We start from the raw sequence: 25,699 nt of genomic DNA, 5'->3' as shown, positions 1-25,699 counted from the left end.
GGAAAGCATTTATGTTTCCGGGGAGATGCAGAGAGGAAGGGAATGGCTGTTTGGATGGTGTTGGCTGAGGAGGAGTATTTTAATATGCTGTCCTTCGTTTTAGTGCCCACACATGGAAGTATAAATAGCATGCACACGTACGTATGCATAGATAGGCCTCTGGGTGTTTGCAAGAAAGAAAGAGGGAAGGAGGAAGGGAGGGAGAGGGGGGAAGGAAGATGAGAGGCCGTTGAATGATTAAACATTTTGAACATGATGCAAATGATCCTTATTTGTACAAACCGTCTCAGGAAGTCAAATCAATGCATCTGTGATGATAAAACATCTAAAACTGACTCAGAAACACGCAAATTTTCTTTTTGCAGATCCATTTTTTAGTTGATAAACTCGTGTTTATTCACTTGACAGCCTCGGGGACCAATGAGAACGAGGAGCGAGTCTTTCGAGAGAGGATTGGTCCTCGCCGGCGACAGGGCGCCGTCCGAAGACGTGTCCATCAAGTCAACGGACACAAGTTCATGGCCACCTACCTGAGACAACCAACCTACTGCTCACATTGCAGAGATTTTATCTGGTAGGAAACACAGACACATACACAGGTCTGTCTGACCTAACCTATTGCTGCTCTGTTACGTTTCATTAAACCACCTGCCTTAACAACCTGGCTGAAATGTTGTCTCCTCTTGTGTGTGATCTGATAGGGGTGTGCTGGGGAAGCAAGGATACCAGTGTCAGGGTGAGTACTTTTCTCTGGCGGATTCCGATTTCTCAAGTAACACAGCACATCATGTAATATTTAAGAATGAGAACACAAGAGGGATTACATTTGCTGAATGACAGCTGTGATTTGGTCGCAAGCCACCATCGCAGAGATGCAAATGAACTTTGTTTCAGGACATGTGTCACTTTTTTCTTGTAACATACTAAAGATTCAGCTGGAGGTCAAAGTGATACTGACAGGCTCACAAGGAAGCACCGTTATATTGGATGATTCTGCAGAACAGGATGTTGTTTAAGTAATACTGTGTGAGTGGTAAGGGTATAGTGAATGTGTAAAACCAAGCACCAACTGTGAAATAAATCCAACATGAAGTGCCACAAACTGCAGTTCCTTAAATGTCCACTTGTGGCTGGCTGCAGAACGAGTCAGTCTCTATAAGCCCCCATGTTAAAATGTCCAACTTCACAGCAGAAATAAACATGTAAAGTTGTGTCAATCAAAGCCTGGCTGCTTTGATTGACACATGGTTGCCATCACAAGCCATCAGCCCACCTCAGGTCCACCAATGATCCATGTCTTTACCAATTTTTGAGTTAGCCAGGAGGCGGAAGAGGCAGGGCTGCCAAGATGCCAACAGACAGAGTCACATCTCAAAGCCCTTCAAAACTTTTACGGTGACAACACAGATATTACGTCCATGTTTCTTACAGTCTTTAGTAAAAACTGAGCTTCCTCATTTAGTTGAATGGGATGGAAAATAAAACATATGCACGAGTGTCCTGGTGAATTACTATAACAGGAATCCCATATTTCTATTACTAACCTTGCATTTGTTGTGACCAAAGATAAAGGACACTAATAGAAAAGGTCCAAAGCACACTAGAAGAAACAGACAATATATTTTATATTAAAACAGTGGATACATAACAACACATATGCAACTTGATATTAAAAAGACAGAAATCTACTAACTCCACACACATATAAACTTGAGTGCCAGTGGCTCCATAGTCTGGATTAAAACCTGACCAAATTCAGCTCAGGATTGGTCAACGCCACAATAATTGAATGAAACAGCCTACACATATATCTGTACATAAGATTATGTATTATAACAGAACAGGTCTGCACCCTAACATTTACAAACATTTAAACCATTGTGGAAGTTCAAGAAGCAGTTTGCATGTCGAGCTTGTCTGTAAATATTCTGCGAATATCATCTGAAAGATATTGGCCGAGTTATTTAATCTCTTTAGACACATTAAGAGCAATACCAGCTCAGAAGAATCCAGGAAATAAAAATGTTCTGTCTTGAAAATAGTTGCTGCAGTGAAAACTTTTCAAAGTTGTGAGATCCTGTCTGTTGTGCAGTGTTCTGGCGTCTGATAAGCCTTTAAATGCATTCATCTGTTACTCCAACTGGACTTCTTGGATTGTCTTTCATGCCTCAGCGGTACCTTAAACAACACGTTGCCACCAAAGCAGCCCCCTGCACTGTTTTAACACAAGGCTGTTTATGCTATGAATGCCCACTAACAAATAATGTTGGCTGTTTTAAATATTTAAATAATGGGCAAGTACTTTTCTAAAGCTTTGGAAATACAGTACAACCATTTCTTATATTACGGTAAAAGGATAGTAGTACTATTGATTTCACGTTTTCCCTAAATACAAGTTTTGCTTCCATTAAATATTACAGTGTTTTACCGTACAATTAACAGTCTCTAATGTAAAATACTACTGTATAAATTCCCTTAATATGCTGTATAAATAAAGGTTTTACCATGAAATAAAAAACTGGCGGCTGTGGTTGTCAGAATTTCTCATAATAAATACAGTATAACTTTTTGTTGTTATTTGTTTTTATCTGCCTCAAAAGGACTTTAATACCACAATCTGTATGATTCTCTTGAACAGTAAATTGTTGGATGCCTTAGGTCACAATCTTGATCTAAAGTCCTCATACCCCTGGTATTAATAATTAATTTGAAAACATTGAAAGTCATCCAGGTTTTTCAGAATCATCCAATATTAATGTTTTGTCTTGTAAGTAGGTTGTGCTACCTCTGTAATGGCTATAATATATGTAATGATTTAAAAATATGAATAATTCAGCCAACACTGTTTTTCTTTCTCACTGCGTGGCACTTATTGTTTCACATTGTTTAAATGGTTTAGAATTTTTTATTTTAATGTGGGTCATGACCCTTTTAACGAAGTCGGTGTTCAAACCAGACCCACTTCAGAACATAAAATAACTTTTTAGGATTTTATTATGTCAAATTCTTCAGCTGGTTTTAATTTTACGAATGCCTGACGTTGATGTTGTGCTTCCAGTGTGTACATGTGTCGTTCACAAACGCTGCCATGAGCTCATCATCACCAAGTGTGCCGGGATGAAGAAGCAGGAGGACACACCAGAGGAGGTACACAAACTCACATGCAGACATCCAAGTACACACGGAGTATGTTTTTTTTTTTTTTTTGCTCAAATATATAACATTTATAAACTGTTTATTACTTCTCATCATGGAGGGTGAACTGAACGTGGACAGAGACATTGAGGCCTTTAGTGAATAAATCTGTGTTACTTAAGGTAAAATGTGTACACTGTGTACGAACACTCGAGCCACATGCATTATTCCTCTGATAATGCCATGGTGACCTCTTTGTAACACTGTGTGTGTGTGTGTGTGTGTGTGTGTGTGTGTGTGTGTGTCTCCCTCTGTAGGTGGGTTCACAGCGGTTCAGTGTTAACATGCCCCATAAGTTCAGTATTCACAACTACAAGGTTCCCACCTTCTGTGACCACTGTGGCTCCCTGCTGTGGGGCCTCATGAGGCAGGGCCTGCAGTGCAAAGGTGAGTTCACATGTACATGGATGCATTTAGAGGTGCACCCTCATTGGAGCTTAAGCAGTATCTATGTATGTGTATATATTTAAAGTCAAAGGCTGTAAACAAAAGAGATGAATGTTTCAATAAATGTTAATTCATTTTATAAAAGTACAACAAAAAAATTACGCTTCATGTTGTGGTTTACTTCACAATAATGACCGGCTCACTGTACATTATCCTGCTTATTGTATGGCTACTCGCAAGAAAGAATATAATTTTGTGTAAAATTATGGATTTAAAAAGGATTTTCTGGATGTAAAAATAATTTTATTGCATCCGCTGTGCTGTGTATGATAGTTATAGTTTTAAATCAAACAATAGTTTGAACCAAACAAGCTATTTTAGGATGCTGCTTTACAACAATAATTAACAGTTCAATCGATAATTAAAATAATCATTATTTATCTTTCAACGAGTGGCATCGTGTTGCAGTGTGTTCCCTCATTTCCTAAAGCACCTTACGGGTGTTTTTCATGGCTAAAATAAATGTATTCAAAAGGATTAAAATCGTTTTTATATTTATGGACAAAATTTTACCTTTCTCAAGTAAAATCCCACGAGCAAGCAGCATCGATGGACACAGTTTGATGTCTTTAAGTAACGTTTAAAAAACATGTTTGAGTCAGACAGGCAGGCACTCACATGTGTTTAACCTAAACCATTTTAATGTTTTTGTGTTGCTACACAGTGTGTAAGATGAATGTGCACAGACGGTGTGAGACCAATGTAGCTCCTAACTGTGGCGTGGACGCCCGAGGGATCGCTAAGGTCCTGTCCGACCTGGGAGTCACGCCCGATAAGATCTCCAACACTGCACAGCGCAGGAGGAAGGTAGTAGAAGTCCCACACAAATAAAGATATTTCTATGATTATGTTATGACGCTGGAAACACGGGACAAATCTCTTCATGATGATCAAAGTGCTTCTAAACTTTTCTAAACGGTCATGTTGTCTCTCTCTGTCCAGTTGACTCCAGGGCAGGACCCTCCCCAGTCTCCTCCTGAGCTCTCCCAGACTGAGGAGAACAGCTTCAGCCAGCCGGCTGTCCCCACCTCTCCCTCACAGCAGGGTAACACTGAACACAACACACATAAACACACATCCATCGAAAAAACACAGATTTGACACAAACAAGCAGTCCTTTGAGATAGCAGCATGTGGTTTTGATGTGTTAATATTAACAGTAAGAGGTCCTATTTCCATTTCAGTACTAATATTATTGCTCCTTTTAAGATGTAAGTAGTTAAATCTGTTATTGTTGCTGAACGTATAAGCTTGAATTATCTAAGAATTATCCCCCACCGCCCACCACCACCATTTGGCTGTCTCAGTTACTCATCGTCCTCTCACACTTTGCAAGCGGAGACATAAAAGTTAACTTTTTCCTTGTGGAACAAGTCCCATTTTTGTTTTATCGAGCCAAACGATGATGATACCAACACCGGTCACTGCTGCTTTTTTATCACCCTGGTCAGCGAAGCTGTAACTGAGTCATCCCAGGTTTCATCAGAAACTTTACCGAAAAGTATTTAGGAACAAATAACGAGCAACATTTGACAGGAAAAAAGACAGTCCGCCTGTTTTCACTGATGTCTGATCTGCTTTTCTGCTGACACCCACAGACTTGGCAGGGTTAGATCGCCTGCAGGACGCGCTGTCACTCGACCAGCAGGGACCCCAACATTCCTCCTCTTCTTCCTCCTCCTCCTCCTCTTCCTCCTCCTCCACCACCTCCTCTTCCTCCACGTCCTCCTCCTCGGCAGGCAGGGAGAACGGACAGATCCAAAGGAGGACCCTCAAGGACTTCAACTTTATCAAGGTTCTCGGCAAAGGCAGCTTCGGCAAGGTGCGACGACACAGAGGAGGCGTTTGAGGGGGATGTTTGTGTGTTTACTGCTCGTTATTTTTATGTTGTTGTTTTTTTCTGTTCTCTTAACAGCCCGTTCACCAGATTTGTATTATTTATAAATGAAATCTCAGAATAGATCAGTTCACATGAAAGTTAAATGACTGTCTCTACAGGAAACCAGGATTTCTCTCAGTTTAAAACTGAACTAAATTGAGCTGTCTTGTGTATTTATGGTTAACGTTAAAGCTGCACTAATCAGTATTATCATATTAACAGCTGATCAAATAAAGGAGTTACTTTTTGTAGTGACTAACAGACAGTAGTTCCCCTCATCTCTGCAGTGTTTTAGCGTCTTTTAGCTCATTGTTTTTTTAAAACCTCCCTTTAACAAAACAAGCTCTCGAAAACTGACAGACAACATGAACAACTAGCTGGTGAACATTTATCAGAACTAAAAGGAGATTGAATATTAAATTCCTAAAAACAAAGGAATGCTAATGTTTCTCCGTGTCTATCGGATGTGTAAATAGGCAACAATTTGTCAACACGCCCACCTTATCAACCCTGGATGTATGTTCTATTAAAAAAATTGTAACTGCTGCTTTAAACAGCGTCTATTTTTAATAGCTCATCACATGGTTTTCCAAATACATTTATAACTTTTTATCATCAGTTTTTTGCAGCTCAGATGAGCACGAATCTGTAATTTTGATTTTATACATACACATAACATCCATAAAAATATAAGTGACAGCAACGAGTGAAGTTAAAGCACAAAGTTGCAGCTGAATCTGAAGCAGTAAAGAAGCTGAAGTGGCAGTGAGACATGTTGTGTAAGATTGTAGATGTACTTTTACAATACTCTTGAGACTGACTTAACAAAAGGGGGGGGTGCCAAAGATCACCTGGCTTGCACGAGGCTTCATGTCTGAGGGTTGTCAACCCACGCAGACACGGGGAGAAAATACAAACTACTAACTGAAAGATCGGAGTTTGAACCAAGAACTTTCTTGCTGTGAGGTGACAGTGTTAACCACTGTGGAGATAAAATATCATTCTTTTTTGGAAAAGCCTGCACATCCACCCACAATAAAACATGAAAAAGTATTTTAACACCATCTCGTTCAAGAATCAACGATCTGTGCTGATCAAACAGAGATAGAAAAGTTCAGTTGAGTCTTTTTATCTAATAAATTACCACACTTTATGCCTTTATGTACAGTAAAAGAAATTAATATAATTAAAAAAGTATTCAAAGGAAAACTTTGAGATATTACAGTTATCAGACTGTGGATTTACAATAGTTTTCTGTCCTCTCTGCTGCCTCTTATCCAGGTGATGCTGGCGGAGCTGAAGGGGACGGAGGAGGTTTACGCTGTCAAAGTTTTGAAGAAGGACGTGATCCTGCAGGACGACGACGTGGACTGCACCATGACTGAGAAGCGCATTCTCGCCCTCGCCCGCCGACACCCCTACCTCACCCAGCTCTACTGCTGCTTCCAGACACGGGTAGGACCACCAAACAGCAAACGCACATACAAATTTCATGGTTCAGCTCGTCTGTTCTTCATACACCTCTCTTACTCTCTCTCTCGCTCTCTGCAGGATCGTTTGTTTTTTGTAATGGAATATGTGAATGGAGGAGACCTGATGTTCCAGATTCAGCGATCCAGGAAGTTTGATGAGCCTCGCTCTCGTTTCTATGCTGCCGAAGTCACCTCAGCCCTCATGTTCCTGCATCGTAACGGGGTCATCTACAGGTAAACACCAGCTTACTTTTATTTTGTTTTTCAGCCAAGGACACACTAAAGTGTTTCAGAGGAAAAGAGAAATTGCTAAATCATTTGAAGAACTCTTAAAGTACATTTCATGCTCATTCTTCCAACTGTCTCTGTGTGTCTTTCTTTCTCAGGGATCTGAAGCTGGATAACATCCTGCTGGATGCAGAGGGACACTGTAAGCTGGCAGACTTTGGCATGTGCAAAGAGGGCATCATGAACGGAGTGACCACCACCACCTTCTGTGGCACACCTGACTACATCGCCCCTGAGGTTAGCTGAACTATGATGTACATGCTCCTGCTAAATTACAGCAAAAACCCAATACATTACAAAAAACAGTCATCATATTCAGTCTAAAAACAAAACATATTCAGTTTAATATCATAGAAAACCAGCAGATATTCCTATTTGAGACACATTTTTTTGGCAGTTTTGCTTAAAAATTCATCTGTGAACTATGGACTCGAGTCCCACGCATTACTGGAGTATTTTACACAGATGGAGGTTGGTGTCAGGTTGGTGTTTCTGTCCACCGTGTTAAACCGTGTCCTGTTGTTGAATTCAGATCCTGCAGGAGTTAGAGTACGGAGCCTCTGTGGACTGGTGGGCCCTCGGGGTGCTGATGTATGAGATGATGGCGGGACAGCCTCCGTTTGAAGCTGATAATGAAGACGACTTGTTCGAGTCGATTCTCCATGACGACGTCCTCTATCCTGTGTGGCTCAGCAAAGAAGCTGTTTCTATCCTCAGAGCGGTATGTGCTGTCTGTTTAAACATTAGGTACTGCTTCTTATCCACAAACATTTGAGATTGAAACAACAAAAACTACATCTTTCTGTATGGAGGTCTTCAGAGAATACCTTTACAGAAATCATTCAAGTGAATTGGAGGTCAAAATCAGCTGATTTTGGTTGAAAAGTGGCAGTTTTGGCGACAAAGAGCCAATGTTTCTGACTCTTGTGTGTCCGTTACATTCAAGTTAAAGAGCTAAGTATCCAGTTTTGTGAATAAAATAATTATCCTGCAATTTTTAACAACATCTACTGTTTTTCTGAAGAGTTTTCAAAAGATCTAGATGAAAAATATTCTGCCCGTCGCATGAATGAAATGGATGTTTTTTTTGACTTGGTATTTTTTAGGTGCTGTCATTGTCTCATGTTCTTGTGGTCATTGTTGACACACTATCATTCATGTTTCTGTCCTCAGAGCTGCACACGAACAACTCAAGTGCACTTAGCACAGAGGTGTAACGATGCACTTTGCTGTGATACCGAGAAAAATAAAAAAAGTCAGTCAGAGAGGTTAAAGTAATAACAATGAGATCATGAAATCACAGCAGATGGCGAAGTGCTCTTACAATACTGAACAGACAACAGTCACAGCTTTCAGTGACAGTAAATAACACCAGCACTCTGCTGACCTGTTTCATCACTCTGCCACTACGCCTCTTTGTTTGTACCATCCACAGAGCCATTAATGCCTCAGCTCTATTATTAGCACTGAAATGCTTCCTGCTCAACCTCGTTCTGTTTCTGTCCTCGTCATTTTTATGGATGAAACCGCAGCTAAGCGTCTTAAAGGGGGCTGGTTTTCCAGATAGTTTGAAATCTAAAGGGTATATTGTGTGTTTGTGTGTAGTTCATGACCAAGAATCCGGCCAAACGTCTGGGCTGCGTGGTGAACCAGGGCTGTGAGGAGGCCATCAAGACCCATGCCTTCTTCAGAGAGATTGACTGGGTCCTGCTGGAGCAGAGAAAAGTGAAACCACCCTTTAAACCCCGGATTGTAAGAGACACATGCACACAAGCACACACTAATGTCATACGTCCTTACACAACTGTAAAACTGACAATACTCATTTGGTTTCCATGCGCTTGTAAGTGCACGACTAAAAAAAAACACACATACAGGACAAAGGTTGTTCTAGTATCCTGCTGCAGAAACACTTTGCTCTGCAGTTAAACGAGGTCCTCTTGTGGCGAGATCAGCTCAGAAAACACTAGTGATGGAAAAAGGACGGGGAAATGCAAATGTGCCACCGATCTTGTAGCAAATGAGTAATATCAGGTCTTATTTACTTTGTTAAATAGTTTAAAAATGTCAAAGTAAATAGCAATACATTATTGACAAGTCATAAGCCCAAAATATGAGCCCTGACTACAGGACACTAGCTTCCAAGGGTTGCTATGCTAAACAGTACATACAAACATAGAAACACAAGAAATAGCACATCTATGATTTAAAGCATTGATTTATATAACCTTTGAGAGATCTGTTTATCTAACCTCTGTGTCTACTAAAGACAGTGGGGTAATGCTGAATGCTAAACCACTGTTTAGCACTTACAGATTTACAAGTGGAGAAATGCCATGAAGGGTTAGGGGTTAGCCAGCAAACTGAAAAACTGGAACTGAAAGTCTGGTCTACAGGGATATTTACCAAAAGTTTGCTACCAGATCAATAAAGAGTTTATTGTGTTTTAGTGCTTCTAAATGTTTTCAAGAGGAACAATGTATGATTTTTTCTCTCAAAGGTTATACAAATCAAAGCTTTAAAGCGTAATTTAGCTACTTTTACTGACTGTTTATAGGCTATAGGTTAAACACAGACACCTTAAGGAAGTTATGCATATTTAAATATTAATCAGAGAATCAGAATCAGAAATACTTTATTAATCCCCGCAGGGAAATTGTTTTTGTTACAGCAGCTCCCAAACGGTAAGTTAGATAGTAAGTAATAGCAAGAAAAACATTTGAACACTATAGAGGTTGGATAGTAAAACTTTAACACTATACACCTATAAGATATCCAATTTAACACACAGGTATAAATAACAGTTAAATAAAACCAGTAACAGTAAAATAAAAGCAAAGCAATAAAAGTAACAGTGAACCATACAATATATAAATCTAAAACCGTATAAAAGAAAAAAGTGCTTTATAGAGAAACCTTCAAGTGAGGTATCACAAAAAAATATTGTTTTGGCACTGGTATTCTCAAACAGTACAACGATAAAGTGCTTTTTCTCTGAGATTATCCAGTATTTCACAATAAAACACAAATGCAAAGATGGAGGATGAGGGTATGTGCCCATCCTCTGTGTTGGGAACCATCCAACATTATTGTAAAACCTGTTACCACGCATGTAGGTAACAACATGCACACCAGGTGTGTGTTCTCACAGTAAAGGCAGTAAGTCTCTGTGGTCAGAAGGTGTCGCTCTAATATCATTTTTACAGCACTAAATTGTAGATATGTTTCTTCCTCAGATGTCATTCTGTGTGTGTGTGTGTCTCTGCAGAAGACCAAGCGAGATGTGAATAACTTCGACCAGGACTTCACCAAGGAGGACCCCGTGTTGACGCCCACGGACGAGGCAATCATCCGACAGATCAACCAGGAGGAGTTCAAAGACTTCTCCTACTGCGCCCCTGAGGAGACGCAGACCTAACAGACACACACACACACACACACAGATACACTCACACATACACACACTGATCCATCAACACTAAACCTGTCACGCATGTACGCACACACTGCTGACCATAAATCCCTTTACAATTCACACACGCGCACACGCACTCACTCACACTCCTTTACTTTGAAGCTATTGGTTGTTGTTACTTTTGGAATATTCTTTACTTGCATTGTGTTGTTCTTGTTGCCTGGGTTTATTATGAATATAAATATGAATATGACTATGACTATGAATATGAGTATACACACCTGCACATGCTCTCACACACATTTGCACACTTTTAATGCAGATTTACACACACACACTTTACAATCCCAAGTTTTACTCACACACACACACACACACACACACACACATACAACTGCGAGCTCACTGCACATGCTCAAACAAACAAACAAACATACACATAAACATGTACACACACTGCTTCTCTCCCCAGCACACATGTGGACTGTACAGTAGGTGCTGGGTGCAGAGGCCTGTATATAGCCTGTGTTGAGTGGCTGTATCGTGTTGGTATTGTCTGCTAGTAAAGGAGAGTCGTGGCGCATGGACAAGCACCCTACCTGTGTTATTACTGTCCTTATTGTGGACCAGTTAGGGCCAAATACCCTTTGTGCAATACCCTGACTATCTATATATTTTACGGTTTTGTTTGTTTATGTGTTATTTTCTCCTCAAAATGTGTGTTTGATTATTTTTTTTTGTTGGATTGTGGTATGATTGAAATTTTGCTCTCATCTTCCGACAAAGTCGCTCCACGTCCCTGCTCCTCCTCCTCCACCTCGTCGTCTTGTATGTGTATAAAGTGAATGTCGAGCTTACAAGTTACAGGCTATTGAACTAATTATGTGGAGCAGAGTGTTACAGGCGGCCTGTGTAGCAGTTTTAAAAAAGCCTGATTTTTTTTTTTTTTTTCATCCATCTGCTAGTTACAGAGTCCGTGTCTGTCTGTGTTGTCTGTCTGTCCTGCCGGCACGTGAATGTGCTGGCCCGTGGGCGTTCAATTTGTCGTGAATGTACATTTTTTTCGTATGTGTGAACGCGTCCTGTCAGCGTGCGACTTTTTTTTTTTGTCTTCAGCATTTCTGTTTCTATAGTTACCATCAGTGTTTTCTCCTCCAAAGCACTAATTCCTCTTTTCCCCCTCCTCCTCTGCCTCCAGCAGTCGTCTCACTCAGCCAAAACCACTTGCTTTTCTGACTTTTGCTTTTTTTCAAGAATGGCTTTTTTTCTTTCTTACCGCTCTCTTTCTTTTTTAAATTATTATTATTATTATTATTATTATTATTATTATTATTATTATTGTAAAGTGTATCTGGAGGAAACCTTTGTGTATAATACTATAACTATACTATCATAGGTCTGTTACAGCCAGGTGAAAAGAAATGTTGAAAACCAGCAGCTGAATTACCTCTTATTTCACACACACGCTCACACACACTCAGACTCAAAACCCCACATACACACTCTCTCCTTTGCCTCCTCCCTCTTTTCTTTCACACTCTCTTTCTTACAGACACACACACGCACACAAACACACAGAGAAGGACTGTTGTCGTGTGTACTGTACAGTTGATCTGAAGGTGAGCTGGTTGCTCTGTGTGCAGTAGAGTCGGTGTGTAGTGAAGCTTTGTGCACCCAGGGGTAGGGCTGTTCCTGGTCACACTATCTTACTCTGTGCCAAAATGTAGTGCAACAGCCGGGCTAGTCCTGTCTGGTCTGATTCCAATAAAACACTGAGCTGTCTACATCACTCCCAGACTCTTTCTCTTCTGTGTCGCCTTTGCTGATTCTCGCTTGCAGATCTGCTCTGTGGGATACTTTAGAGTTTCTGTGATAGTAGAGGGTGGAGTGGTGAGAGGGAGGGTGTAAGGGGAGGGGGTGGTGATGCTTTTCCTGGCCAGCTGACCTATCACAGTGTTTAGTTTCTTTTTTGGAAGCCTGTAAGGTGATGCACATGCACAGGGAGGAGAGGAGTTCTGTTCAACCACTTGCCTTGTGACATTTGGCACCACTAATTGCCTCTCTGATTAATTAGACTACCTGCGACGGTGCAAATTGTAGCAGAGAGATTTCCCACTGTGCTGTGAACTCCTGCTGCCACAATTTTCTCTTCGTCTCAAACCATGACACCAGATAGAGACGCCTGTGGGACACAATGACAGCCGACAAGGAGAAGAGAAGGTAAAGCTGCATGTTGCTTTGTGCGCAGAGACACTGATATGTTCTTTGAAAATAACTGAAAGTAACTGAGGTGATGTGGTGAGCCCAGGGATGGTGGTGTGTGTGTTGGCATCTAGATAATCTTGACCACAATGCACACTTCTGTCTTTCACCATCTGTTTAAAGTGTTTGTATATTATCAAAGTAAAAGTAAGCATGTTAAAAAAAAGGCATGAAAATTTCCTTAAACTGGAGATTTCCTAACTCACCAGCATCATCTTAGTCTTGCAAGTATTGCACGCTTCCCTAAATGTTGAGAAATCCTCTAAAGTCTATCTAGATAATGTTGTCAACAAGCTTCTGCAAAGTTTTGGGGATATTCAAACAGTAATGTTTTATCATTTTATCAGTCTGAATCTATAAAGTTAAAGCTGCAATCAGTAAAAAGTACAGTAAAAAGTACAGTATTGATGTTTCCAATAAAAAGAGAACTAGAGTAACTCTAAAAATCAGGAGAGTTGTACAGACTTAATTCGGTTCCCAAAGCGAATTTCCTGAGTGGGTAGTGTAGGTTACTTAAAGGGTTTCACACCAGCGCTTACAGATGTGGGCTTCAAAAAGTGTTATATGCATCAAATCCACTATAATGAGGAGCTTAGTTTACACTCCCAGAGACTGATTTTTTTTATTATAGATATTTACAGCAGAAGCATTTTCTTATAATACATAATGGTAAAATATGATATAAAATATAAAAAGCTTACTCCAATTTATAAAATTAAATGCTAAAATAAAATGGCATGCTGGTGCTGCAAAATGAGGTTAGAAAAGTGATCTCCAATATATACTTAATTTTTCTTTTGAACCCAAATGCACAAATAAAGAAGAAATGGGAGGTTTAAATGAACATGCAGTAGCTATATCATAATTAGATACCTGGAGGGAGGTTTGCAGCGAGGCAGTTCTAATATTTGGAGGGAGTTCACATGAAAAGTTATAAAGAGATACATCTGAACCCTGCAAATAAGTGGACCCCACATTTTCTCCAGCACTTCAGACAAGTATATATTTTCTGGTCATGTCTGAAGTTGAGTAGTTTTTTGAAAGATGTATTAGATGTCCTGACCCAAAGGTGGTTAAATCCCTGAGGCTTTGAGGGGCAAAAATCTAGTTGTTACTTTAATACTCGTGGGAGCTACTATTAAATGAGATGGTTGAAACCTGAACAACCAACATATAACGTCTGGCTTAAAACATAAGGTGTGTGTGTGACAGAACAAATAACGTGCAAAATAAGGCTGCAAAGACCCACATTTATCAAGAGGTGGAGTCTTGCAATGAGTCAGTTATACACATACTCTCCCAACCATACCCTCCTTTTTATTTATTTATTTTTTATTAATGTGCATATATATATTATATTATTGTACTGGCACTAAAAATTACAGTATTACTTTACAGTGTTAATGCTTTGCAAGTTTACAGTAACTTTATTGCACTTAATGTCATTTTTATTTCAATCAGGGCGATCAGCCGCGAGGCAGCCAGAAGGAGACGACGGGTTGAGTCTGACGTTTTTGGAGATTTGGCTCGTCTCCTGCCGCTCCAACCGTCCGTCCGAGCTCACCTGGACAAGCCTTCGGTCATTCGCCTCACCCTCAGCTACATACGCACACAAACACTGCTCAGAGGTACTTACAAACATCGCATCTACAAAGGCAAACATGTTAACAGACGAAAAACTGGCAAAAAATACCTTTATATATTTATGCAGATGACATTTACTGATATCTAGATATTTTATATACTGTATATTTTTGTTGTATTTAGACCAACACAGACCATTTTATCCTCTTTCTAATATCAGAACAAGCAGTTGGTTCCCAAACTACCTTACAGACCGGTCCCAGTGTGTCAAGTTTGATGGTCTGTTTGCAAGGGTGTCCCACAGGGCTCTGTATTTGGCCCACTTCTTCTTACTATTCTTATAAATAATTTGGGTCAAGACGTGAAAAAAGCAGATTGTTTGCCGATGATACGGTTATTTACTGCAGTGTGTCAACCATCGCTAAAGCCTTTGACCACTTGCAAAATGCTTTTAATGTCATACAAACTGAAACTTGTTCTCAGTGCTGACAAAACCAAGTGCATGTTGTTTTCTAATGGCAAGAGTAAATCACAGAATATTCCTTCGGTGGTCACTCTTTAATAAAGTTCTTTTAAGAAGATCGTTTAAGCCACATGTGCAGTGTCTGGTGAAAAAACTGAGGCTTAAATTGAGTTTCTATTTTAGAAAAAAAATATTTTAATGTAAAAAAAAAGACATTTTTACTAATACTGAAATTTGGTTTAGAAACAATTATATATGTCCTTCTGCTCAATCAATACCTTATTGTACAGTTCCTAAACCTTCAGCAGACATAATTCATCTTTATAAGTACAGTTTTTGAATGACTTTCAAATTAACCTTCATGTACAAATAGTTATTAATATAGACAGTTATTGGGTATCTTCATTTCACTTTATAAAAACATGTTTATAGAGTGAATGACATCAGTTTGTTCATAGTTCCCATGAATATTGACCTCACTAAAATGGGAAAAAAAATGGTCCAGCACTGTCCCCAATGAAAGAAACATCAAACAGTAGCACAATTGTGTCTTTTTTTGCATTATTTCAGGGAAGACTGGAACAAAAACTCCAGTCCAGTCCAGCCATACAGTAAAAAATGGACAAGTGACAGAAGGTGGAGAGGAACAGCGAGAGCGTGACGGAGAACGTGATGTGGAGGAGAAAAAAAACAAGGATGTGGCGACTTTGGAGGAGACAAACATGTACTTGAGGGTCCTAGAGGGATTCCTGGTGGTTCTGTCCACTGTGGGAGACATAATCTTCCTGTCTGACAATGTCAGCAAATACATGGGCCTGACACAGGTAAACACACACACACACACACACACAAACACACACATGTTTATACATGATAGATGTAATAGTATAGGATTCAGGATTTGAAGATTAACACTGGATTTTCTCTGACAGACCGAGCTGATGGGACACAGTATTTTTGAGTTCACTCACCCTTGTGACCATGAAGAAATCAGAAATAATCTACGTCTAACAGCAGGTGTGTTTGTGTGGTTGTGTGTGTACACTGTATATCCTGTGGTTGCTCTTTTGAGAGATCATGCAGGTTTGAACAGGTTTCATGTAGCTGTTCATGTTGCTTATTAGATTTCTTGTTTTTTAGAGGAAGTTTGGTGCGGCGCAAAGAGGGACTTTGTCATGAGGATAAAAAGCGCTCTGACACACAGAGGAAGAAGTGCTAACCTCAAGTCAGCAACATGGAAGGTTGGGAAGAAACAATACTACCACTCCTTCATCCCGAAAATTCATAATATTGTATATCAGCAGAGAGTTTCTGATGATATTTATTACATCTTATAATCTCACTCACTGTCCCTGTGGTTTTGACAGGTTCTCCACTGTCAGGGCAGAGCAAAAGTGTGTCTCACCCCGTCTTCGGTTTCCTGCTTGGTGCTTACCTGCCAGCCTCTGCCACTCTCACACACACTCCTCAGCACACACACCTTCACCAGCCAGCACAGCATGGACATGAGGTTCACATACTGCGACCAGAGGTGATTCACACAAATGTACAGACACATGCTTGACAGCACACATATCATACAGTGTTGATACGTGTGAAATTAAATGAGCAAATTAGCAATTAAAAACCATCAGCAGCATTCTAACGGAGATAGGTTGAATATTTCTCTCAGAGATGTCTCCATATTTATAATCGCTGCATAAATCCATCAAACTTGAAATATTCTACACGCCATGTGAGTTTTTGCATTCTTTCTTACCGTTACTCAGCCCAGGCAACACTCAAATTTTACTTTGAGTGTTGCTTTACTTATGTATATATTTATGCAGATGACATTTATTAATATCTGGATATTTTTATAGATTTTTGCAGTATTTTGACAAACATAAATAAGATTACACAGTTGACGGACAACGTGTCAGTTTTGATGGTCTGTTTGTGAGGGTGTCTCACAGGGCTCTGTGCTTGGCCCACTTATTTTCACTAGATTTATAAAGAATGTGGGTCAAGATGTGAAAAATGCAGATTGTTTGCTGATGATACGGTTATTTACTGCAGTGCGTCAACCCTCGCTAAAGCCGTTGACCACTTGCAAAGTGCTTTTAATGTTGTACAGGAAACCTCATCTCAACTGAAACTTTTGGAAACATTTGGGTTCTTGTATTGTTTCTCACTGTCATTTTCTCTGGGTTCTCGATCCAGGCAGCAATCAGATATATGAAGATGATAGTTCTATAGTTCTAATAGTAAATCTCAGTAGGCTTTCAAAAGACTTAGCTCAGACTCAGCTATGTTTTTTTTTAGTGCCATGTGAAAATAGTTGTAATGGTGGGTAGAGGTAATAGTAAGATCTTTTGCTAAAATTATACAATATAAAACACTTGAAATTTCTGTAACATTATTTGATTACTTAAACTGAAACTATTAAACTATCATATATCTTTGTATGAAGACTTGAAACAAGCTGACACAGGATATACTGTATGCCACTGCGGTGTGAAATCAGATGTTTTTATGTTTGTTTGTTTTTTATTCATTTGAGCTAATAAATGGGAAACAGAAAGAGAAAGCTGTATTTTAAGAGGTTCATTCAGTGTGTTAAGAATTAGAACTGCTGCTTTGTTCCCTTTTTAACTTCCCCTTTTTAAGTTGTATTTATTTTAACCCTCTAACCCTCAGACTGCGTAATATCAGTAAACCATAAACCTGTTTTTCTGCTGTCTGCTAGTAACCCAACATGCTCTTATTAAGTCACTGATAAAAGCTTAAACTGTTATGCACTGTTTGATGATCATTTATAAATAGTAATGCGCTTAGTTGATGTTTACATACTAGTTTGTCAGGCTGTGTTAGGTTAATTATATTCACATTGTTTCTGCTTTGTGTGTTTGTGTCTCTGCAGAGTGGCGCTGCTGTTAGGTTACAGTCCTGAGGAGCTTCTGGGTCGTTCTATCTATGATCTCTGTCACACGTTGGACACAAACTGTTTGACAAAAAATCATCTGAACTGTAAGTAGTGAGGAACGCACACACGTTACACACTTGTAAATATCTTGTGTTACAACCCTCTCTTACTCTCGCTCTCTCTCTCTCTCTCTTACTCTCTCTCTCTCTCTCTCTATAGTGTGTTTTAAGAGCCAGTCAGTCAGTGGTCAGTACAGGATGCTTGTGAAAGGTGGAGGTTACGTCTGGGTGGAGAGTCACAGTGCCGTCATACCCAGCGTCCGACCATCCAAATCCAGGCCCAGTGGCCATCAGCCACTCTGCATCCTCTGTGTTACCTATGTCCTCAGGTGTGTACGTGTATAATTTAATTTAATCTATTTAATCTACTTGCAACTAGAGTTGAAACTACATTGATGAAGCTCATTTTTAGCCATTCTAGCAGCATGGCTCTAAGAATGGCAGTGTTGGATTAAGCTGAATGATGAATCCTTCTGATGTTAATGATCCCCTGCTGTTTATTTTAGTGCCACTATGACTTTAACTTTGTGGTTTGATACAGACACAAATATCCCCAATCAGTTTGATGATCTCCTTCCGTTTAGCATTATTACCAAATAAACAATTACATTTCCTTTAGCCTTGGTTGTACATTATCAAAAAAAGGTCTCTGAAGAGCTGTTGTGAAGCTCAGACTGTGGTGGCTCTGGCTGCCGCCATCTTTGACACCTCCTGTCTAATCTAAAAATCAGCAAAGACGTGGTCGTGAGTCAGATTCAATGATGCATTAGTGCTCAAACAAGCCATTTGTAATGGCACCTCCCTGTCAATCAAAGTAGCCACACTGTTAATTAAGCATAACTTTAAGCCTTAATATAATTTAAACAGGTGAGTTATTTAAAAAATTCAGACTCAGTACAGTTGTCATGAATGGGGAGTTTTTTGTACCAGGCTGTAAACATGTTTATTTCTGCTGTGAAGTTGGACATTTTAACATGGGGGCTTATGGAGACTGACATGTTCTGTAGCCAGCCTCAAGTGGCTGTTTGAGGAACTGAAGTGTTTGGCACTCCACAGACTGACACATGGTAAAGCAAATCTTAGCATGCTAACACACTAAACTAAGGTTGCTCAATATGGTAAACATTATACCAGTGAAACATCAACATGTTCGCATCGCTGTGCCTATAGCCTCACAGAGCCAACTGTGAACTCTTGCTGTTACAAGCATGGACTGTTTTGAAAACTGTCTTTGTGATGTACAAAATGTGAGAGTCAGCTGCCAAACAACAACCTGCTTAACATGAGAATAGTGCTACATTCATGATATCCTTTTGTGAAAGTCCCTGAACAGTCATTTTGATTTTTTAAAAATTGAAACCACAATCTTTGCATAAATCTAACCAAGATGTTATCTCATCGAGGTAGCATGTTGTAGCTGGTTTTAGCATAATTCAGAGCATTATTATTTCTAAATAAATTAAAGCTGTGTGCGTGTGTGTCTCACAGTGGAGTGGAGGAGCCGACCCTGCAGCTCTCTTTGGAACAGACTGGCCACAGATACATGAGGTGAAACTGGAGTCAACAAAACCCTCAACAATCGTCTCTACCTCCAGCTGTGAATTCTTATCAATTATCGCTTTTATTAAATATAAAACTTTCTAATTAAAAAGACTTGCTGTGTGTTTGTGATGTTTCTGATGATATCCACTTGCACTACTTGATGTTTTTTATCACCAGAAAATCAAACCAAACCCTGGGAAAATGATTTATTTTAAGCAGGTTGTAGTATCACATAACAGACTGACACATACGCTGTTGTCTCACGTCTTTACTCCGGTTTTGTCAAACCGTTTTACATAATTGTTGCGATACTAACACTTCTCTCTGACTTTTATCGCCTAATAGGAAACTGGAAGCTTTAGGTGCAGACTGTGGTTGACAGACAGTTGAAAGGGGCGTAGTGAGAGTTGAAATGTGTTGCCGAAAGCAGGCCGTTTGACTTTTTCCTGACCTCCCTGGGCCTGACCTTACTTCCTTTGGGGTTTCCTTCTCAGCCACCTGACACATGGGGTGACATCTGACTGTCAAGCATAGACATGATGTACGTTTCACACACACAAACACACACACACAGAGTATATATAGAGATATGCATTGTGCTGATGTGGAGATGTGTGCAGACGCAAGTCAAAGCCACAGCTTCCTGAATAGAGACACTCAAGAGGAAAGTTCTCGTGGGAACTTTTTCAACTTTTTACCTCTCGACCTCTAAATTCACACACACACACACGCGTGCGCACAAACAAACACACTATTTCAAGTTTCGGTTCAACTTTACAGCACTTCAGTGTGCAGTCAGGACCTGCTTTACAAAATATATAGCTCTGGCTGAATGTGGCTTGTAGTACAAATCTGAGGTACACTTTACTTAAATAGAACATATTTAAATACAAAAAAAATGTTATTAACCGGCTACAACGAAAATGGATGTTATTGATTCAATTGTGTATAAAATAGTTTAAATGGTAGTAATGGTAATATCAATTAATAGAATAGATACTTTATTGATCCCTCAAGGGATGGCCACACATAGCGAAGCCCTGGGACCAGTTAGGGGTTCAGTACATTGCTCAGGAACTAGCACCTCTCCAGCTACTAGTACTTTACAATACGGCCACACTCCGGCTCCTAGCCAAATCCCTGCAGACTGAGCTACTGCGGCCCCCAATAATATAATGTATACAATATAACACTTGCAGGAACTACTTTTTGGGATTGTGAGTACATTTCAAGTATTTTTATATTGCAATACTGCTGTTTTTAGGAAAAGATCTGGCTATTTCCTCTACCCAACAATACATAGTAAATGCATAGTCATATGTCACTACAAACATTTAGAGTTTTAAGTCTTTTGACCTGCAAAACACCAAAACAAAGCTTACTGGGGTTTTTACAATATGAACAACTACTTATATATTGATTTCATCTTCATATATTTGATATATTTGAGTTTTGCACACACACACTGCACACTGAGTATATTTTTAAAGGAATAAATCACACATTTGCCTCATATTTAGTCTCAAGGGGTTTACAAACACCGCAGCATACAACACCCTCGATCCTCGGGGAGGACTCTTCTGAAACCTGTTTTTGCATCTGATAATGATAACGCTGCCTGTCCTGTCTCGAGCATATATCGTCTTTATTCATGAACTTTTATCTCTTTTGTTTTTGATTGCTGTGAATGTTTGTGTCCTTTCCCCATAACAGCTTTATGCACATATTTGATAGTGACAATATATGTGTATACATTTATTAACAACAATAACATTTGTAGACAGAATAAAGATCTGGCTGAAATAAATATGGTTTATGTAACAGGTTTCATTGTGTACATGAGGTAAGAGGATATTACAATATGCACAGCATGAGCAGATTGTGTGTGACTGTGTGTTTGGTTTTAAGTGTTCATCACAGTGATGATCTGTGGAAAGAAACGGGTTCTGTTTCGGGTTGTTTTGCCGTACAGTGATCTATAGTGCCACCCAGAGGGGGAAAACAGGTTGTGTCCAAGGTGTGATGGACCTGCAGTGATGTTTCCTGACTCTGGACATGTATTTAAGTCCTGAATGGAGGGCAGGCTGGCACCGATGATCCTCTCTGCAGTCCTTACTGTCTGTTGTAGTCTGTTCTTGTAATGTTTGGTGGTTGATCCAAACCAGACAGTGATCAATGAGCAGGGAGCAAACTGAATGATAGTGGTGTATAATTGGAATTAATTGTAAAATTGGATCAGCAGCTCCTTAGGCAGATTGAGCTTGGCGCAGGAAGTACATCCTCTACTGGACCTTTTTGCTGCTAGCATATGTGGATCCCAGAAACCTGAATGTTTCCACAGCAGACACGGTTTGTTTTGTCACCCCCACACTGATGCAGCCACAGTAGAGCATGATGGGAAAGACTCTTGCTCCATCTACTGTTTAAGTGAAGTCATTGAATCAACACATTCAGTCAGCATCTGCAGCACGGTGGCAATATTCCTCCTTCTGGGGCTTTTGTTAGGACAGCGTCATCTATCCTGATTGTCCAACCCCCTCACCTCATTCTCTCCTCACCAGCATGAAGGAGAAACGATGGTGCCATCTGTGGCTATAACATGCTCATTCTTAACAAACAAAATCATCCATCCATTATCTGTAACCACTTATCGTCATCAGAGTCACGACGGGGCTGGAGCCTGTACTTTGCACTGAACCTGAACTTTTCTTACTTTCAAGCAATTATATACTAATAAAAGCAGTTTAACAAATTATATTAAATTTCTGCCATATTCTGTTAATTAAGCCCCAAACATGTTATACACTGGGCCTTTAACGTGGTTAAGAGAAAGTGATATTACAAACTGTACATATACATGTATATAATACATGTATGTACACAGGAAACAGGTTGTGCATAAAATAAAATAAAATAAAGCTACTAATTTGTAACAGAATCAGCAACATGCTTAAAAACCAAACAACCTGAAGTGAAACCTGCAAGATAGAAAAATTCTCCCACCAGAGGAATGTAAAGATTTGACACAACAGTAGCCAAAAATAGGCCAAGAGTCAGCTTATTTTACATCCTGCTGAGAGGCGACTAGTGACAGTTCAGCACCTTCTTCATCTTTTTCCTGTTTTTAGATAGATTTTTACAAAGATTAGAGACGTGACCCTTATTTTGGTGACTCACTTTGGAAAACGAAATGCGTCATACTTAATGGTATAGTAAGTATAGTGGTAATGTTTGTTATCAATAGCCACATGACCATCTAAACTTTGATTCATGCATAAAGTCACAGTTGAATTTCAGCCTTTACTTGGCCAAAGAAAGTGACATGAGGTTTGTCCAAAAAAAAACCTGTTCTCTCTGTTCAAAGTTCTTCATTGTCTTGGCTCTAGGAAATCTTTTCCAGTGTGTTAGATTAATTTGCTGAACCAACATGATCTGGTTGGTTGTGACTATGCCGGTTTTCAAGGTGACCCTGGCAGTCATTGGTGAATTCATGTCCTTGCATGTTGTTGTTTCAGAAGCCTGATCACTCCAGTATGAGCGAGTCTGAGGAACAGAGGGCGGAGATAAGAGGTGGAGGAGGTCATGGTGGTATTCATTTCATACTACCATTTTAAAGGAGCAGCCTTTGACACAAAATGCAGACAGGAAGATAGTTTCTGTTCCTCCAAGCACTCGTGCATTTCCAGCTAAAGCAACATGTGACATGAATACACAGGTCCTTGTTTAGGTCAGCCCCCATCCCCTTATTGCCACTTCTTGCCTCTCCTCCCCCAGTCACACCCCTATGGTTGGGTGGGTGTTGTCGGGCATTCAGCCAATGACATGACAGTGCTCACCCTTTGAAACACAACCATGATAAATCAGTGTGTGTCAGTGCACAGAGGAAACACTAAAAGAGGTGGAGATACGGGTGATGTGATTAAAGATGAGCAGGAGGCACATGAGCAGGGGGTATGAAGGATAGATAATAATAATAAAAGGCAATAAGGTGCTTGGTTTTTACTCAGCTATTTTTTATTGCTATTTTTATTAATTGTCTTTATTGGTCACTGCTTTATCGTCGACTATCTAGATAAAGGAAATTTGCAAAAGACTGACCTCTGGTGCAGAGCCCACAGTTCAAACTTCATCTGTTGGTTGTGGCTTCATCTACTGGTTTAATAGTTTATTGGTTGGTGCACAAGCAGACACACACACACACACACACACACACACACACACACACACTGTCAGTGGTTCTCCTGCACTCTAAAACACAGTTATTGTGAGTTAGTTGTCTTAGTTATATGCCTATTAGTAGTAGTAGTGGATTTTTTTTTAATGATATTATATAATGTACTTGCAAATTTCAGTATGTGGACACCTTCTTCCCATGTGAGGTTGAATATGTACATTATTCATGCCATTTGCCTTGAAAGCATCATGGTTGACTAAAGCAACACTGATCATTTTTTCAAAATAAGGTCACTTGCTGCTGTTGCCCTGCCCAAGATTAATTTCTGAGTAGTAAACCTCAGTTTAATATCTAACTGCTGATAATCTTTACTGTTCTTTACTTCCAAAAAGAACAGACAGAACAAACAGGCGTATAAATATTCAGATATTAACCCCTTCCTCCGTCTGAACGTAAAAAGATTTCATCACAGCTAGCAGTCAGGATATCAACTTTTAAGAGACAATAAAGCTAAATGGTCCTGTAGTACAAAGACAGAACAATAAATGAGATGAGATAAGCACTACCATTATTGCATTAGTGATGTGAGACTGTGAGACTGCCAGTTCAATGAGTAACGTGGTTATTATTGATTATTTCGTCCAACTGACATTAGAGTGACAATACAGGATTTTTAAAACATTTAGCAACGAAGTCTCCACTGAACCTGCATGTACTTATTTATATATTACACACCTAGAAGAGACATTTCAATTTGCTTTTCATATTGTGTAATGTGTTTGTACCAGTGTTTAAGCATAGTGTGTATTTGTAGCAACACCATGATCTAATCTTATCTCCTGTGCAGAGTCCACATGTGTAAGCCCAGGTCAGGGCCTTCATTCAGATGAGCTCAGCACTGATTCTTCCGTGCTATGCGCAGTGGTACAATATGTGTGCGCACATACATGTATGAAATACTGTAAGCATGTAAAAAATACAGTTGTTACATAAGAGCTACGCTATCTTAGCTGCAGATGCACTGCCATAAACATATAACAAGCACAAAAATTGTTTCACGAGAGTGGTCATTCATGCTCATCCTGATGAGTTAAAACCATAGGGCAGTGGTTCTCAAACTGTAGGTCAGGCCATGGATGATAAAAAATTGTGTGGGAGGGCAGATGACCTATACTGCGTCTGCAGCCATGCTGTACTTCTCAGAGGTGCCTTGAGATAAATACTAATATTCATATCAAAGGTCAAACACCGTAGCTGTGAAGTGCCAAACACTGCAACTCCTCAAACGGCCACTTGAGCCACACATAGAACTACAATTACATATAAAATGCTTGTATGCACACACACATTTACGCACTATAACACACACATAGACAGAACAGATAAGACAGGCTTGTTTGTTAGTACAGCAACATTTGTAGTGTCTCTAATAAGTTCAATAAGAAGATAATCAGCTCTGGTGGCTCTCTCTGGTTTCGTATTCATTCTTGGTAACATTAGATTTTGAAGGCCAAGTTGATTTTGTTTTTTCACAGGGAATCTAGAGTCATCAAGTCTTTTTTTTTCACACTAGCAGCATGTGAAGATGGCAATGGCATTCTGTGTGAAGGTCTGAACAAATCTATAAAGAAAACAACTGTTTGTACAGACCTTCATGGTTCCCATAAGTTGAATCCCACTGACTTTGCTGAATTTTCCTCTAGTACCGCCATGAGGCTGAGATTTGTGGTCTCTAACTCTAATTGGCAAATGTTTGCATGCTAACCATTGACAGTAGAAAGGAAGGACATGATATCTGTGATGTCACCTGTAATGTAGGAGCCATATAGTTTAATTTGTTCAGATCACTAACGTTTTCTGGGTCACCTTGATTTCCGGTAATTGGCACAGGAGGTTGTAGTTGCACTTAGTGGTGGGAGTTAGACAAAGAGGATGACATAGGCGCCAATCATTTTTGCTGACCACCTCATTCCTTATTATCTATTATCTAAAGTTTTGTTTGTTACGTTATGCC

At 39.7% G+C, this 25,699-nt stretch overlaps 2 protein-coding genes across 2 annotated transcripts in view; both read left to right on the top strand.

Moving 5' to 3' along the window:
* Positions 1-12,485, top strand: part of prkcea (protein kinase C, epsilon a) — a 33,964-nt gene extending 21,479 nt beyond the window's left edge. The window contains exons 3-15 of the mRNA XM_010735359.3: positions 409-574; positions 702-736; positions 3,059-3,147; positions 3,453-3,582; positions 4,307-4,449; positions 4,585-4,687; positions 5,241-5,464; positions 6,803-6,976; positions 7,073-7,227; positions 7,380-7,518; positions 7,814-8,002; positions 8,887-9,033; positions 10,550-12,485. Coding sequence (XP_010733661.3) covers positions 409-574; positions 702-736; positions 3,059-3,147; positions 3,453-3,582; positions 4,307-4,449; positions 4,585-4,687; positions 5,241-5,464; positions 6,803-6,976; positions 7,073-7,227; positions 7,380-7,518; positions 7,814-8,002; positions 8,887-9,033; positions 10,550-10,699 — 1,844 coding nt within the window. The 3' untranslated portion in view covers positions 10,700-12,485. The remainder of the gene's footprint in view (positions 1-408; positions 575-701; positions 737-3,058; positions 3,148-3,452; positions 3,583-4,306; positions 4,450-4,584; positions 4,688-5,240; positions 5,465-6,802; positions 6,977-7,072; positions 7,228-7,379; positions 7,519-7,813; positions 8,003-8,886; positions 9,034-10,549) is intronic.
* Positions 12,486-12,616: 131 nt separating this feature from the next.
* Positions 12,617-19,604, top strand: epas1a (endothelial PAS domain protein 1a). The gene is made up of 9 exons (XM_010735257.3): positions 12,617-12,916; positions 14,420-14,586; positions 15,576-15,829; positions 15,938-16,022; positions 16,146-16,246; positions 16,373-16,536; positions 17,908-18,014; positions 18,130-18,298; positions 19,458-19,604. The coding sequence occupies exons 1-9, from the start codon at positions 12,891-12,893 to the stop codon at positions 19,519-19,521; spliced, it is 1,137 nt and encodes a 378-aa protein (XP_010733559.2). The 5' UTR covers positions 12,617-12,890; the 3' UTR covers positions 19,522-19,604.
* Positions 19,605-25,699: the final 6,095 nt, after the last annotated feature.

Source organism: Larimichthys crocea, chromosome XVI (genome assembly GCF_000972845.2).
Source record: "Larimichthys crocea isolate SSNF chromosome XVI, L_crocea_2.0, whole genome shotgun sequence".
In the NCBI taxonomy this organism is placed as follows: Eukaryota; Metazoa; Chordata; class Actinopteri; family Sciaenidae; genus Larimichthys; species Larimichthys crocea.
This window is presented reverse-complemented; position numbering and strand designations above follow the sequence as displayed.